The sequence below is a fragment of the Mytilus galloprovincialis genome, chromosome 3, assembly GCF_965363235.1.
Source record: "Mytilus galloprovincialis chromosome 3, xbMytGall1.hap1.1, whole genome shotgun sequence".
NCBI lineage: Eukaryota > Metazoa > Mollusca > Bivalvia > Mytilida > Mytilidae > Mytilus > Mytilus galloprovincialis.
The window spans coordinates 94,449,341-94,468,046 of NC_134840.1; the positions used below are offsets into that span (position 1 = coordinate 94,449,341).

Below are 18,706 nucleotides of genomic sequence, written 5' to 3' on the forward strand. Positions count from 1 at the left end.
AGTCACAGTGAATTCCGAATGACTGACTGACATTTTCGTTGTTTTCGTGAAGAAGATAAAGGGAGGGAATAACTACGTAATATCGACAAACAAGATGGCGATGAAACTTGTGGAGTAAGTTCCAAATTGTTTTTACAATATACATCTAACAATGGTCAATAAAATTATCTCAAAATGTCAGGAAAATAAAAAGTTTACTAAAGTTTATAAAAATCTGGACTTTAAGGCCCTACTCAGCTTCAAACTTAATCAAATACGCGCTAGAACCGGTCTTTGGCCATTATGAGGGTCTAAATGGGTAATGAGCGGTTCTTTATTTTATTTGGATTCTTAAAATTAACAACTTTTGTTACCTTCAAAATGGCATTTATTTCATAAGATCCACATTTAAATGCTATTAATTTTATTTTTTTCTCATTTGCATGAGGGGGACGCATATATATTCTGTATAGCCAAATTTATCTTTGTAGGCTTTTCAGTTTTAAAAGCTCTTTAGAGCAGGATTGAGTTCAATATTTATGTAACAACTAGTATATAACTACATGTTCAATAGTCAAAATCTACGTAGTAGCTACGATATTGAACGCAGCCCTGAAGTTTGTACTTTTAATGCATATACCGACTCTAATTAAAGCCTTATGTCTTATGTCTAGGCTACACGTACCCGCCTCAGTTTTATAATTTAATGTCAAAGAGAAAATACAAACGTGATTAATGTATTCAAACGCGCAAGTGACCAAAGTACATATGAGAAAATCAGTGTCAAGATGACGCATACTAAAGACTAAAGACTAATGTCATCAAATTCAGAATAATAATTTAAGGCAGTGTCTGCGCGTACCCGCATGTGGGTCAATTGTAAAATTGCTGTTCGTAGGCTATGCATACCTACATCCGGTTTTATAATAAAATGCCATCGGGTCGGGAATAAAACGTGAAATAGTAGACAGAATTTGTCGCAATTAGTGAATAAATTGATTAAAACTACTCAGAAGTTTAATAAATATTTATATAGATAAGTGAACAGTTTTTATTTCAATTAATATTATAATAAATATTCTTAAAAGGGAAAAGAGTGGTATACATGAGGGGAAGACATTTCATATGTATCATGAATTAGAACAGTTGATTAATTTTATACAATTAACATGATTAAAGTTTAACAATACATTTTTCATGTATTCATGGAGGCAAAAAAAATCCAAGCCAATTTGAAAGGAAAAGGCCTAATACAAGGTATTTGTTTTAGAATGTAGTTTTAAATCGAATCTCCCGCGTTTCATTCATTATTCAGGTCTGAGACTACAATGTTATAGTAGTCTCAGGTCAATTTTTTTATGTCGAATACTCCTCAAGTTTTCTTATTTTAAACCGTTCTTAATATAAAGGATATCAGGGGTCACCACACCAGGCGAAGTGAGCGACAAAGTCGCTCTAGGTCTCCCCACTTCGCTCTAGAGAAGCTCCAGGGAGAAGTTTATGTCGCCCTCAATTTTCAGTAAAATTCCCCAATGTCGCCCTCAATTTTCAGTAAAATTCCCCAATGTCGCCCTCAATTTTCAGTAAAATTCCCCAATGTCGCCTCATGATTATTGAGAAATTCTCGATTCAAACGTAAATGACCGATATTGAAATACAAAGCATGTTTTCCCCAAATTCAGAACTGATTTCTCCGGGATAGTAACATACTTAAACATAAAAATTGCTTTACCGGGTGTACTACAAGCAAGAAAAAAGAAAAATCTCGATTTTATTATGATTGTTTATTGTCCGCCATCTTTGTTATTGAAAATTGTAGATGGCGCTATTTCATCTTTTCAACTCTCATCATTTACCTAATCCATATTGATATGTACTATTAATTTTGATTTTCTTATATTTACTGACAATATGTGATGCCCCATAAAAAATTTCATATTTCTTTTCAAAAACGGAATATTATCAACTGGTATCCGCTTGTATTTTTGCTATGTACGTGACACTGCCGGGAACCAACACAACGATTATAAACTACAAAACGCAGTCGGTTTTTCGTTCAGGATTTTGTTTTACAGACTGATACATGTCCTTTGTTTCAGCTAAAGGTCCTTTAAATAGTAGTTCAATGAATATCTGCTCATTAATTTGATTAGGATTAGCAGTATTTACTTCCAAAGTCGTATATTTTTGAAAAATATAAAGTAAGAATTTTTGACGCAGATCGCACCGTATTTGTTTTTGATTTACAAGTACCTATTCAAATCCGGTTATGAAAAATACGACTTTTCCGATATGACTTTTTGTGATTTAAACTTAATTGCCTGTTAATCGTTAATTACTTAGTACGTTTAACCACTTTAGGTGTTTAAGAATCAATTACATACATTTCTAAAGGCAAGTTGATTCTGGAAATCGGCATTTCCATGATGGAAATAACTTAAACATGTGCGATTACATGTACACGATTTGAAATTTATAACAGTTTCACTTTACGTTTTCAACACATGTCAAACAGTTTTCTCTCTGATTTCTTATTAAATATTATTTAATAACAAATACATTTTTGAATCATGATCTTAGCTATGAAAGACAGTGAAACCGTATTTTAACTTTTCTTAATTGATAATTATTTTTGTTTTAAAAGGTTCTTAGACTTGGTTTAATTTTAAAATCTTTGAAATACAACATAATTTGATCCATGTCAAATCTTCAATTCATCCAGACCTACCAGAATAAATATAATAGCTCTTATGCCATTAACTTATGGTCATGTCATGATATTTTTTGACAGGTACACATGTAAATAAAAAAGTATTTCAGACTACAAGCATGGCAAGACAAGGACTTACAAAATGTACTTCCTTAGCAATTGTCATGTAAAAATGATTCAAATAGTAACAAACAGACAAAAAGGATAGATTCTTTGAAGATTTTGTTTATAAAAAGTATAAACGCGATCTGTCGATTTTCCCTGAAGTCTCCCTGTTGGGCCTTCACTTCTCCTTGAAGTCTCCCTGTTGGGTCTTCACTTCTCCCTGTTTTGCTGCCAGGGAGAAGTGACTTCTCCCTATAATTTTGAAGTGTGGTGACCCCTGGGATATGCCTACTTTTAGTACATTTCAAATGGAATGTCCTTTCCACTTTAAACTTGGCGTGACTAAAGATGGACAAAATTTGTTAACCTGATTGTGAGGGAAGCAACATGTATATTTGATCTTCTGTTATACATTTTACTAAAAGATTATTATTAAATCTCATTTATGATTTATATATGGGTGTTTTTCAAATTCAGTAAAATTTAATTCTTTAAATTTGCATTTACATTTTATAATAGTATTCTATTTTATCATGTTTTTTCTTTTTACAGGGATTGTACAGTTTCATTTTCCATCAGTGTGATTTAATTTTCAATATGTTATTAATGAATTATTATTAAATAAATACAATTTGAAAATATCATTTTCCATACTCTTCCCTCTTCCTTCTCAAAATCCCCATATTATCGATAATTTTTGTTTTTATTTCACGTTTTATTCCCGATCCGACAGCATTTTTATAAAAACCGGATGTGGGTACGTGTAGCCTACGAATGGGAATTTGACTATTCGTACCCACATGCCGGTACGCACTGCCAAAATTTAAATAAAGGAATAGTTTATTGAATATTAGAAATTTGATAAATAATAAAAACATCATCTGGAAAAGGATTAATATTGTTTATATTTTTATTTAGATATTGTTCTGGGGGTCAATATTCAGTTCTTATGGGTTCTTGGTGCCCCTTTTATTTTCCACATGTAATTTTTATACTTTGGCATCCCATTATACTCTACTATAAGTTTTTGGCAATATGTAGACCAAGAAGAATAAGGTACATTTTTGTAGTACAGTGCCCTGGAGTATTCCTGTATAAGCATTATAAAATAGGCATACATAGGCTGATCGTAAGGGGGGCTGGGTGGCCTGCCCCTCCCCCAGTCAGGGGACTTATTGAAATAAGTTATTTTTGAATCACTTATTTAAGTAGCAAATTCGAAATTTTGTCATAAATTGTGATTTTGTAGTTTTACTAAAATTTAAACACATTGGTTTAGATAATATCTTTTCATTAGTAAAATTGAAAAAAATGAACTTTTTGCTTCTTTTAAGTAGCAAGGTTTATGCCTTTGATGCGATCATTTAGCTGTAAATTCTATTTTACTGGAAAAAATGCTATAATAATGGCTTAACTTAATGAACTGATACTTTCTTAACAGATTTTCCCCAGCAGTGGGAGTATTTTTCCTATAAAGTTCAAGGTTTCATCTTTCAGATTATGTAATAAAATTGTACTGTTCGCGATAAAAATTTCGCTGTTCGGGGGTGTTGAAATTAGTGGGGGTTATTAGAATAATGATACTTAAAGAAGTGATTTTTGGAAGGAAATTGAGGTATGATACTTAAACAAGTGATTTTTATGTCATTATCCTAGATTCTGTACAAGGTCATCACCTGACATGACCTAGTCATCCTAGACAACACAGATGTTGGCCCTGATAATTTTAGCAACATAATTAGTCCCTGGATCATTAGTATTCTATATTTAAAATTACAATAAAATTAAATCACTTAATCTAGTGATAAATTTGTACTACTTAAATAGGTGATTATTAAAGAAAGACAACTCTTACTTTCAACCTTGATGAACATAATGTTACTTGAATCAGTGATTTAGAAAATCACTCATTTAAGTAAGTCCCCTGACTGTCCCCCTTTTGTGGAAAAAAAATGGTTGATTATATAGGGAAACACTGAAGCATGACTGCAGTGCCCCCTCCTTTTTAGGTCAGTCAGCAGACACCCCCTTTAAGGTCAGTCAGCAGCCCCCATAATAAAATGAGGGGACACATTGATCTCAATTGACCCATTTATCAAATGTTAGATGGCATAAGCTGGTCATTTTATCATAGCCCTAGTATACATTTCAGATTTATGATTGATACACAAATCACTAATACATGTGACTATTTTGCCTACAAATGATTTATGTCTAAAGAAAAATGTGGTATGATTCCAAATAAGACAATTCTTTAGAGACAGAAAGCACAGAAATTGACTATAGTCACCATACAGCCTTCAACAATGAGCAAAGCCCATACTGCATGGTTAGCTATCACCCTCAAATGACAAATGTAAAACAATTTAAATAGAAAAACTAGCTGCCTTAATTATGTAAAAAAATGAACATAAATAAATCAGATTTCCTGACATATAGGTTTAGATTCATTTGTTTTCAAGAAGTAAAAAAAATAATTGGGTGCTCTTTTCCCTACAGTTGTTGCTTCTTTCTATAAGGCCATACAAAAGAATATGTTTGGTTGCCCTAACCCTACCTACCCAGAAAATATCTACCTACTCAAAATCTGTTACTGGACATTGAGATATGAAAAAAAAATGTATTTAATCAGATATGCATGAAGAGTAAAATACATCTGACACTTCAATTTCTCTTTGCCAAAAAAAAAGATAAAAAAATGCCTTCCTACCAACTTCTTGTGTCTTTACCTTTGGTAGGGTTTGGGCAAACCAAAATATTTTTAAGTGTGGCCTAACAGTAACAGTCAATAGTTATTTAAATATCTTTTCATTTCAGTATATTGCCTTCACCGGTGCAAAGATATGACAGAGAAGATGACGATAGGTCATTTAGACAACATATGCAGGTACAAACACGGAACACATTTATCATAAAAAAAAAGCTCATATTGTTAGATAAGTTGTAAATAAAATATTGATTTGATGTGTGCCTTCTGAGTTTCTTATATATTTTATTCAAATGAAATTTGAAACAGTACTGATGGTTGTATACATTGTATGTTACAGCTGAAAATTTACAACTTATTTATCTTTTATTTTGTAAAATTTTCATTAAGATGCGTAACAGATTTTCTTTTAATAAATTTTACTTGAAAGTGTTTTTACAAAACAAAGGTATCTTATATAATAATAATTAAAAGGATGTAAAAAGTTTGAACAATAAATTATTCTGTCATGTTCAGATTTTTCGGTCAATTTTCATTCAGACTCATTCACTGTAGTAGATTAATTCCTATTCAGTCAGTTTGCCTGCAGTCAATTAAGTACTGTTCAGTATCATTTCAGACAATTATGTTGGTGTCTATGGGTTAATATTCATAATTGACTTCAAGCAAAATGTCTGAACAGTACTTAATTTAATTCAGTGGTTAAGTCTGGAAATTGAAATGACAGAATAATTTATTGTCAGTCTTATAAGAGCAATTCAAATCAAAATCAGTTTTATGCAGTAATCATGTCAGTCACTGGTTTAAACATTTAATTACTTCACTTGTACTTGAATGATGTTTAAAAGTTCAATATCTAACAAAATGTATGATAATAATAGTTTTTTTTTAATTTTTAGATTGCACCAGTTACAAAAAGAACAGCACCACCATATGGTCACAGAAAAGGATGGATTCCAAGAACACAAGACGTAAGAACTGACACATTGTATATGTATATATCTATATATATCTACATTTCACATCATGAATAAACTGATGAAGGATATCTGTTAGCCGAAATATCTAACATTTGTTCGCTTTATTGTTATTTTTTGGTGATGTTGTACCCTTTTAGACTTGTTATACATTATATTTTTTAGTGTACTGTATCATAATTATATGATCCATTGCCCCATAAGATTCATCATTGGCTTTTATTTAGTCATTTAATATATATATCTATACAGATAGTAAAAACAATGACATTTACTTGCATTGAATAAAGAGTGCTAATGGAATACAAAAATACATGTATGTCAAAGCAGAAAAGTCATTCCTTTTTAAATAAATTTTTTGATAAACTAAAAATTTTAAATGTGTTGATTTACAGTGTACCAGAAATTCAATAAATATTTTTGAAATTATTTTTTTAACAGGATTTTGGAGACGGAGGAGCGTTTCCAGAGATCCATGTAGCCCAGTATCCATTGAGTATGGGGATGAAGAAAAGTACATCTAACGCCCTACAGGTCCAGCTTGGGAATGACGGGAAGATCAAATATGATGCTATAGCCAAATATGGTCATGCTAAAGATAAGGTAGGTTTGATTCTGTGTAGCCTGTTATTGGTTTTATAGCTTTCTAGTACAATGAATAGCACATCTCAATGATAACAAAAAAAACCTGCATTTAATGACCTTGACTACCAATGAAGGTCTTGCAGGGTCAGTTATCAGAGGTAGACCAAATCATTTAAAAATGAGAAAAATCTTGAAGTCAAGCCGGGCCTTAATTAAGACAATTCAAATGCATAGTCAAATAAAGCAAAACATAAAATTTAGATCTTGAAAAAAAAAATGTTGAACAGATATAAAGCCTATGTTTAATAAAAGAAATATGTAATGCAACACTCTTTTTTAATAGAGAATGTAATAAGGACCTCACGATAGTCAACCCCTTTATGAGATTTACAAACAGTAAACAAATGTTTGTTCTTAACCTCAGACATTAATTAAAGTTTAAGTACCTTTCTTGCTGTTAGAGGGACATTTTCAATATTACATATTAAAATGTAAATCCAGAAATTATTGTGTCCATTTATTATTGTGATTTTGTCATTTTAGACTTAAAAGCGATTTTAATTTTTTGAAATATTGATAATAAATCCTGTGTAATTCATATAATAAATTTCAAAATGCGAGCTTGAATTATTGTAATTATAACCCTGTCAAATTTTTTGCAATAATAAAAAAAAACACAATAATTTCTGAATATACAGTAGTGCTTTTGAACAAAAATATCAATACAGTGTTTTTTATCTCTGTGTGTTTGTAGTCTCTATTTCTGTCTGTAGGTAGTACATTCCAAATTCCAAGATCTGGTTCCCAAAGCATACGATGAGGACGATCCAGAAATACAGAAACCAGATGAGGAGCAGATACAAGACACAACAGAAGCTACTCGACAGGCGCTGGAGAAACTTGTCAATACCAAAATATCAGCAGCCATGCCTGTTAAAGCTGCAGACAAACAGGCACCAGCACAATACATTAGGTAAAAGATACCAAAGACATTCAAAGTCATAAGTCAAATATATATTGACAATGCTAAGGCTAAAAAAGAAAAAAAACAGAAAAAAATTGTCATTTATCGTCTGTGCTTGCACTTATATTTTCAGAGCATCAATTATGAATTGATCGGATGAAAATTTGTGATGTTATCCATGGAATCAAAATCATAGTTATAAAGGATCTTGCATTAGAATTTTGCATTAAAGTTAATATGTATCCAATCCTTTGTTAGTTATTGTTTTGTTTAATTTAAGGTACACCCCATCACAGCAAGGTATGGCATTTAACTCGGGAGCTAAACAAAGAGTCATCAGAATGGTGGAGGTACAAAAGGATCCAATGGAACCTCCAAAATTCAAGTAAGTTGAAGGAAATCTTCAAAACAACATGTTGATGTGCCTATTCATGACAACAACATCATGTTATTTCTGTGTTACCTTTCGTAAAATAGCAAAGTTTCTCAAATCAATTGTTGTGGAGTTGGTTTACTTTTTATGTAGAATAAAGGAGTTAACCCGATATTACAACATATCTTAACTTTTTTATAAGTTTGAAGGGACATTGGAAAAAAAAAACAATCTTAAAGGTTATTGAAATTTAAACATATGTGTGTAAGTTAACAATTTTAACATTGTACCAAGATATTTTATAACACAAAACAGCAAAAAAAGTAATTATGATTTTCCTTATTTATTCTAATACAAATCAAGTAGAAAAAATATAAATGACTATCAATATGATAAGATATTTGAATGCTGACTATTCTTCCATTATTAAATGTTTGGATGACCAATAGAACATGTAGAATATCAATACAAATAAACATGATAAAAGTGTTTGAAGCAATGATGACATTTATAACAATTGTTTTGCAGAACAAATAAAAAGATTCCTAGAGGTCCTCCATCCCCGCCAGCACCTGTCATGCATTCACCAAATAGAAAGGTATGGTTTATTGAATACTTAAGTCTGTGTAAGAAAGAAACTTTACATTTCAAATTTTCACCACTAAAAACATTTTTTTTCAGAATTTTTAATCACAAACTACTTTTGATTGCTTTTGCTAAACTTTAAACACAATTGTAGATTGCTATAGCTTATAGTCAAATAATCGTACACAGACCCCAAATCAACAAATTAAAATACTGGGTATGATGCAGTACTGAGTAAAGTTTTATGACTGCTTGGCCTGGACTCATCATTTTCATCAGGAACTTATTTAGATCTTTTAAATTTTTATATGCATAATGATCATGGGCTTAATCCAAATTTTGCGTAAAGACTTGCTGACACATTTAATCATAAACCTATTAAAGAGCTTATTTCGATTCATGTATTCCCCTACAGATATCATCTATAGTATCATTTTTTGTATTCATTATATGTTCCACTTTTTCAAAGATGTCAGTAAGTGCTTATATTTAAATTTGGGAAATGTTTACATTTGCATCTCCTGGATATTGTTTCATATTTATATGCATATGCAATATACTGAATTTTCAGTAATTTCCAATCAGAATACAGATTTATGAATATGTCTTATTTCACTATATGAAGAATATTGTAAATGGAATGTTTGCTTTGTTTTAGGTTACAGTTAAAGAACAACAGGAATGGAAAATTCCACCATGTATATCTAATTGGAAAAACGCAAAGGTAAGCTAGATCATGGTGCCAAAATTTATGGTTATTCTTAAATGTAGTGTTATATTCCACCTTAAGTGTTCAATTTAGTGGCGGATCCAGCCATTTTAAAAAGGGGGGGTTCCAATTATATGCTCCCATTCAAATGCATTGATCGGCCAAAAAAAAGGGGGGTTCCAACCCCCGGAACCCCCCCCCCTGGATCTGCCACTGCAATTAAGATTGATTTAAAACAAAAGTTAACAAATGATACAAAAGGTAGGTTGATGGAAATTACGGTAAGGAAATTTAGACGAACACTGAAAATTGAAGGTATGTTTGATAGTGGTAGAGGCAGAAACATCCCTTTTTAACAGGCCACAATTGGTCCACTCAATAAATTGTTACAAGGGCACTAAAACATTTTCCCAAAAAAAATGAATACTCGTTTGAATTATTTTACATTGTCTTATCAGGACCTTTTATAGCTGACTATGCGGTATGGGCTTTGCTCATTGTTGAAGGCTGTACGGTGACCTATAGTTGTTAATGTCTGTGTCATTTTGGTCTTGTGTGGATAGTTGTCTCATTGGCAATCATACCACATCTTCTTTTTTATATCATCACCTGCTCATTTATTTTGAATGTTAACTACTTTATTATGATATATGAAGAAACAAAAAACATAATTTAAAAATTATTGCTGATTCCTGCATTTATAGTGCAAGCACAAGTTAATATTTATGTGAATAACTTATTTAATTCCCAACCAGCAACTCTTTTCCCGACAAAACTTTCCGCTAAAATAAATCCTAATTTATACTAAATTTAAACGTTCATGAATTACAAGTATATTTTCTTGTAAGATTCAAATTGCTTGCAAAATGAACTGTATGCTACATGTATATTGTATTTATTGTAGGGATACACAATACCTCTAGATAAGAGATTGGCAGCTGATGGGCGAGGGTTACAAGGTGTACATATCAATGAAAACTTTGCCAAGTTAGCAGAAGCTTTGTATATAGCTGACAGAAAGGTAACCCTAAAATAAAGATTTACATGAAATATTTTCTTGATTAATCTATAGCACTCTTACAGTCCACATTTTCTCTCTGTTCTAATTTTTCATTCTTTTTTCATGATTTATGGACTCTATCAAATACAGATTATTGTAAATTCTTAGGAATTTTATTACCTTTTTCTTGGTGAGAAATTTCATTGTCAGAAAGATTCTATGAAATATGTTAGATATAGACTATAAACCATGTATTTAATGTACTTAATGTTTAAATCTTTATTACCAATTAAGTTGTAAGTACAGGGAAGTTTAGTCTGACACAAGGGTTAAATAAATTGTACAAATAGAAATCTTCCTAAAATTAGAAATCCATTTTGGTGTTATTTTTTTTTCAGGCCAGAGAAGAAGTAGAGATGAGAGTTAAAATTGATGAAATGGTAGCTCAGGAAGAAAAGAAAAAGAAGGAAGAAAAATTAAGACAATTGGCCCAGGAAGCGAGAGAAGAAAGAGCTGGCATTAGGAGTAGAGATCGTATGTTTAGTTCTCTGTTTAGATATTTAAAGTCATAAGAAACCTCAAATCAAAAAAAATAATGCATATGTGTTTTTATAACTCAATGAATAGTTATCATGATAAAACTTATATACATATACTTTTTTTCTGAAGAAAATTCTGTAATTTATTCATATTTAGAAGAAGTTTACTTTATTTTAATTGCTTCCTTTGAGGAAGCAATTCCCCCGACATATTTTCCGTATGCAAAGTGACCTCAGTGACCCATCTCATAAAAATCCGGTGAGCACAATACGCATGGATGTCCTAAAAATGAACTATTATCTGAATTTACATGTTAAACACCTGCTCAATTTCCTTTCTTTTTTGTTGATTTTTTGTCGATTGTTGACAAACAGGGAACAATCGTTAAACTTCGGCTTCAAAACACGAACTTTAATTACCTGCCATATTTTTACAACAACACTGACCGATTGAAAAAAAAATGACGATTATACGAAATTTACACAAAAAAAATGATAAATTCGTGCACAGAAGACTAAGTTTATGATGTTTTTATGCATTGGTTCAAGAATTGGAAAAACATTATTTTCACCGGTCACTCGTTACTTATGACTTCAATAAGGAGTTAACTTTATTCTGTGGTAACCTTGGAAGTCACCTGAAAGAATTCTGGGTTTGATTTTGAGATGTTGTGTGTTTGTACAGTAGTTCAGTTTTTTTTTTCTGGAAATAGATATAAGAAGATGTGGTATGAGTGCCATTAAGACATTAATGAGCACTACATTTGTTTCTGAGATTTATTCTTAAGTTTGACATGCATATAATATAAGGTGTATGCATATATACATATGACTGAAATAAAAATTGTTTGGTAAACAAACTTTTTTTAGAAGAACTTTCTTCGTGTTGAGTTCTTTCTTGCTAAATAGGCAATGATTTATTTCTGTGATTTTCTAACTTTGATTATGTTTAATAAATGAGAAGATCCTAGTTCATATTTAGGCAATTAAGATGTTGTTTTCTACTCACAAAAAAAAATAAAAAAATTTCACAATCTCTATGAAGATATTATTGTAACATTGAAAAGAAAATGTTGTTTTAAAACTATTATGAACACATAGTTATCTTCCCTTTGGATTTAAGTAAATTAATCTATTTGCAGACAAAGATAAGAATGAAGATCTTGGAGAAAGAGATGATATAAGGAGAGAGAGACAAAGGGACAGACAAAGAGATAGAAATTTATCTAGAGCAGCTCCAGATAAAAGGTAAATCACAGAACATATGATATTGACCTAATAAATATGGTTGAACAAATTAGTAGGACAATAATTAGGTTTATACATCAATAAGACGGTAACTAAATGACAGAAAAAAAAACTATATACATCTAAAGGTCAAAGCTACAAATACACTGATTCTAGAAAAAAGTAAAAACACAAAAATACTGAACTCCGAGGAAAATTCAAAAAGGAAAATCAAAAATCAAAAGGCAAAATCAAAAGTCCAAACACATCAAACGAATGGATAACAACTGTCATATTCCTGACTTGGTACAGGCATTTTCTAATGTAGAAAATGGTGGATTGAACCTGGTTTTATAGCTAGCTAAACCTCTCACTTGTATGACAGTCGCATCAAATTCCATTACATTGTCAACGATGCATGAACAAAACAAACATACTCAAAGAGTAAAAATGTCAAAAATAGGGGTACAACAGTCAATATTGTGTTGCCATGTATTATCTAATGAGCAGCAACATTTTGATTTACTGTACATGACCCTTATTTAATGCCATGTGTTGACCAATCATAGAATTAAACACAAGAAAGGCTTGTGAGTATGGTCTTGAGAAGCCATGATAGTCCGTCGAATGGGAATGATAAATGTCTGACTTATGTTAATAGAGAGCCATATTTCTTGCACGTAAAAGACACCCTTGTAGATTTAGAAAATGAGCAGGCAAATGCCATTACAGGGCAGCACTTGCCCCACCAAAGTGGAAAGGTTATTACTATAAGTTGCAATAACTTGTTTCCCAATCCACTATAAACAAATATGTTTAAACTGAAGACTGAAAAACTTGTGAGAAAAATATTCTCCCTCTGTTTACATGCCTATTATAACAATTAAAATATCTTCAGTCAAATAGATATTTTGGGAAAACAAAAAGTAAAAATGGATTGTTCTTGAGCTGCTTTGCAATATTTCTAGGTAAATTCAAGATTTTGATATGCTTGGATGTTGAAAAACTTAAATTTTACACTATCTTGAGTAACACAACAAAATAATCTGTCTTTACTCTCTGTAGGGGGGGAATTGTTACAGGTCTGCCAGAATTAATCAATTTAGATACATTGACCAGTCCACATCAACGTTATAGGGAGTTATGATTGACCGTAATAATTACATATGAATAAAGGAAGGATTGTATTTTCGTTAAATGGCAAGATAAAATGTATTTTGAAACTTATGATTGACCTTAATTACATATAAATAATATTTGCAGATCTAGACTACAGAGAGAAAGAGAAAGGGATATTAGTGAAAAGATAGCTCTGGGCATGCCCAACACTGGTGCTGGAAATCAGGAAACCATGTTTGACCAAAGATTATTTAATACAACTAAGGTACTGTAATAAATTTATACAACATGTATCTTTTATGCTCGAAATTTTAATATATCCAGGCAACAAAGTGATATAGCAACAGGTTTCTTGGTCTGCATCACACCAAAGGGACATTATAACCTTTCAACTCTTGAAAAAGACGTCAGAATTTGTTAGGAAACTTGATACACTTTATTTTGGTTTGTGGTATTCTTTTAAAAATAAGACCAATAGTCTTTCAAAATTTATATTTGAAATTGAAGGCGTGTGATATTTTTGTAAAGAAATAATGGCGACCAATAAATACAAATCACAAAATTCTGACACCAAGTTATCTTTCCTAAAATCATTGAATTTGTATATTTTCAATGTTACTACGTACTTTGTCATGATTTACCGTATTTATTCTAATAAACGCCCCGGGGGCGAGGACAATTTCCAAAAGGGGGGCGTCAATTAGAGAAACAAATTTTGTACCTTACTTCATTGACCTTCACCTTAATTTTTTTGAAACAGACTATAGTAACATACACATGTTTCTTATTGTCTCCATAATCTATAAATAGCGTTTATCAGTAATGTGACCTCAATTAAAACAATAACATTTGATGTATAAATATATTCAATATTAGTTTAGAAATGCATGCCTGTTTATAACGTTGAACTTTAATAGCGTACTGTGTAACTGACAGATCTATTTTTGTCGAGCCTTCGACTTTAGTCGAAAAAGCGAGACTAAGCGATCCTACTTTCCGTCGTCGTCGGTGTCGTCGTCGGCGTCGTCCACAAATATTCACTCTGTGGTTAAAGTTTTTGAAATTTTAATAACTTTCTTAAACTATACTGGATTTCTACCAAACTTGGACAGAAGCTTGTTTATGAACATAAGATAGTATCCAGAAGTAAATTTTGTAAAAATAAAATTCCATTTTTCCGTATTTTACTTATAAATGGACTTAGTTTTTTTCTGCGGGGAAACATTACATTCACTCTGTGTTTAAAGTTTTTAGAATTTTTATAACTTTCTTAAACTATCCTTGGTTTGTACCAAACTTGGACAGAAGCTTGTTTATGATCATTAGATAGTATCCAGAAGTATATTTAAAAAAAAAAAAATCCATTTTTTCTGTATTTTACTTTTAAAAGGACTTAGTTTTTGTGCGAGGAAACATTGCATTCACTCTGTGATTAAAGTTTTTAAAATTTTAATAACTTTCTTAAACTATCCTGGGTTTGTACCAAACTTGGACAGTAGCTTATTTATGATCATAAGATAGTATCCAGAAGTAAATTTTTTAAAAAGATAACTCCATTTTTTCTGTATTTTACTTTTAAATGGACTAAGATTTTCTTCCAGTTAACATTACATACAGTCTGCAGTTAAAAATTTCAAAACATATATTACATTCATTAACAATCCTAGATTTTCACCAAACTTGGACAGAAGCTTCTTTATACAGTCAAAAGATAGTATTAAGAGGAATATTTTTATTGATTTTTTTTCCTCATTTTTGTTGAGCCTGCGATTTACAGCAAAAGTAGGCGAGACACTGGGTTCCGTGGAACCCTTACAAATTTTTGAAACTTGTACACACTGTGGATTAAAACATGGGCATTATTGATTTTTCGTTTCATGTTTCTGAGTGACCGGGTCGATGTCTTTGCAATATTGTAATGGGTTAGTTTCAATTTTTTTTTTAACTACAAAATGGGGGCGTTTATTAGAAGTCAAAAGTACTGAACGCACGATTTTCGGTAGGGGGGCTTTAAATAGAATAAATACGGTATTTCACTCAGTAATATTTATATTGATTTTCTATTGGTTTTAGGGCATGGATAGTGGTTTCAATGAAGACGATGCATATAATGTGTATGACAAACCCTTCAGACAGGAGAGTTCCATAGCTAACAACATTTACAGACCATCAAAGAATGTAGACAAAGAAATATATGGAGACGACTTTGATTCATTAATGAAAACAAACAGGTTAGAAGATATTTTTCTGCGATACTATGTGGCAGTTTGTTGCTTGCAAAAGATGGAAATTTATCATGTTTCATGCTGCAAAATCAATCAAGAAAAATACGATGAAGGCTCCACAGTATATGACAATTTGAATTGAAATACACTGTACAAAATTTTATATAAAAAAAAAGAGGATTTAGGTGTCATATTAAAAGGATCATATAATAAAAGTTGCAAAAAGATTGTTTTTAATACACATAGAAATAGATACTGTGGATTTATTATTATTTCTTGGCTATCAATTGTCATGGGTACAGGTGAACCACACATTTAGATATTAAACGAAGTACAAATCTTCTATTGTCTTGTACGCTGACATTAACAAAACCGGGAAATCAAATATCCACCAAAAATACAAGTCTCTGCAATCAACAAAAATTGGTACCCTCGAAAATAAATGAATCTACAAGAAAGGCAAAAATAGATAACATTCTCATTGTGTGCTAGAGGAAGAGGGTATGGTTAACATTTGATCATCCATCAGTCCAATGGAGTTTTTGTTGCATTTTTCTCGTAAAACGATAAATCAGAGGGCCATGAAATCTAGCTTCATGTGAGCATACTATACCTTATGAAGGTCTTTGTGTCAACTGCTCATCAATTTCCTGTTAACAGAATATCTATAGCAGTGAATCATTTATTAGCAATAATAGTAGCTAACCTTATCATCTGTTTATAGTGACTTTTTCTTATTTTTCAGATTTGTTCCTGACAGGGAGTTTGCTGGTACAGACAGGAATCGTAGACGTGAAGGACCAGTTCAATTTGAACAGGCTGATGAAGAGGATCCTTTCAATTTGACTGAGTTCTTGAAAACAGCTAAGCGTGGTGAAAAACGAGCGGGAGAAGATTCGCGATCGAGTAGAGACTATGACGGAAGTAAAAATAAACAAAAGAGACGGGAATAAATAGAATAATAGACAATCAGCAAAAACATTAAATCATGACCTTGATTTTATTTCATTGTATAATAAATTTATCATTTTTACAACCTTACTTGGTTCTTTTATTAGCTCCACTTATCTGTATTGTTTATGGTTGTGATCTCTTTACAAAAGACACTGGCTAGGTTAAGGCTTATGGTAGAAGTATATGAAAGGATTTCTCACCAGTTATAACAAACACAGTTATCTGCTCAGGTGTTGCTTATGGTAGTAGTATATGAAAGGATTCCTCACCAGTTATAACAAACACAGTTATCTGCTCAGGTGTTTCTTATGGTAGAAGTATATGAAAGGATTTCTCACCAGTTATAACAAACACAGTTATCTGCTCAGGTGTTGCTTATGGTAGAAGTATATGAAAGGATTCCTCACCAGTTATAACAAACACAGTTATCTGCTCAGGTGTTGCTTATGGTAGAAGTATATGAAAGGATTTCTCACCAGTTATAACAAACACAGTTATCTGCTCAGGTGTTGCTTATGGTAGAAGTATATGAAAGGATTCCTCACCAGTTATAACAAACACAGTTATCTGCTCAGGTGTTGCTTATGGTAGAAGTATATGAGAGGATTCCTCACCAGTTATAACAAACACAGTTATATGCTCAGGTGTTGCTTATGGTAGAAGTATATGAAGGGTTCCTCACCAGTTATAACAAACACAGTTATCTGCTCAGGTGTTGGCACAGTTGCTTATGGTAGAAGTATATGAAAGGATTCCTCACCAGTTATAACAAACACAGTTATATGCTCAGGTGTTGCTTATGGTAGAAGTATATGAAGGGTTCCTCGCCAGTTAGAACAAACACAGTTATCTGCTCAGGTGTTGCTTATGGTAGAAGTATATGAAAGGATTCCTGACCAGTTATAACAAACACAGTTATCTGCTCAGGTGTTGCTTATGGTAGAAGTATATGAAAGGATTCCTCGCCAGTTATAACAAACACAGTTATCTGCTCAGGTGTTGCTTATGGTAGAAGTATATGAAAGGATTCCTCACCAGTTATAACAAACACAGTTATCTGCTCAGGTGTTGCTTATGGTAGAAGTATATGAAAGGATTCCTCACCAGTTATAACAAACACAGTTATATGCTCAGGTGTTGCTTATGGTAGAAGTATATGAAGGGTTCCTCACCAGTTATAACAAACACAGTTATCTGCTCAGGTGTTGCTTATGGTAGAAGTTATGAAGGGTTCCTCACCAGTTATAACAAACACAGTTATCTGCTCAGGTGTTGCTTATGGTAGAAGTATATGAAAGGATTCCTCACCAGTTATAACAAACACAGTTATATGCTCAGGTGTTGCTAATGGTAGAAGTATATGAAGGGTTACTCACCAGTTATAACAAACACAGTTATATGCTCAGGTGTTGCTTATGGTAGAAGTATATGAAAGGATTTCTCACCAGTTATAACAAACACAGTTATCTGCTCAGGTGTTGCTTATGGTAGAAGTATATGAAAGGATTCCTCACCAGTTATAACAAACACAGTTATATGCTCAGGTGTTGCTAATGGTAGAAGTATATGAAGGGTTACTCACCAGTTATAACAAACACAGTTATATGCTCAGGTGTTGCTTATGGTAGAAGTATATGAAAGGATTTCTCACCAGTTATAACAAACACAGTTATCTGCTCAGGTGTTGCTTATGGTAGAAGTATATGAAAGGATTCCTCACCAGTTATAACAAACACAGTTATCTGCTCAGGTGTTGCTTATGGTAGAAGTATATGAAGGGTTCCTAACCAGTTATAACAAACACAGTTATATGCTCAGTTGTTGCTTATGGTAGAAGTATATGAAGGGTTCCCCACCAGTTATAACAAACACAGTTATATGCTCAGGTGTTGCTTATGGTAGAAGTATATGAAGGGTTCCTCACCAGTTATAACAAACACAGTTATAT

At 31.9% G+C, this 18,706-nt stretch overlaps 1 protein-coding gene across 1 annotated transcript; it reads left to right on the forward strand.

Annotated features, from left to right (window-relative positions):
• The first annotated feature begins 14 nt into the window (after positions 1-14).
• LOC143069427 (SNW domain-containing protein 1-like) lies at positions 15-16,845 on the forward strand. Its single transcript, XM_076244043.1, has 14 exons — positions 15-114; positions 5,612-5,681; positions 6,401-6,472; positions 6,920-7,081; positions 7,837-8,036; positions 8,308-8,412; positions 8,929-8,998; positions 9,644-9,709; positions 10,599-10,715; positions 11,093-11,228; positions 12,376-12,481; positions 13,724-13,844; positions 15,653-15,810; positions 16,550-16,845. The coding sequence occupies exons 1-14, from the start codon at positions 95-97 to the stop codon at positions 16,755-16,757; spliced, it is 1,611 nt and encodes a 536-aa protein (XP_076100158.1). The 5' UTR covers positions 15-94; the 3' UTR covers positions 16,758-16,845.
• Positions 16,846-18,706: the final 1,861 nt, after the last annotated feature.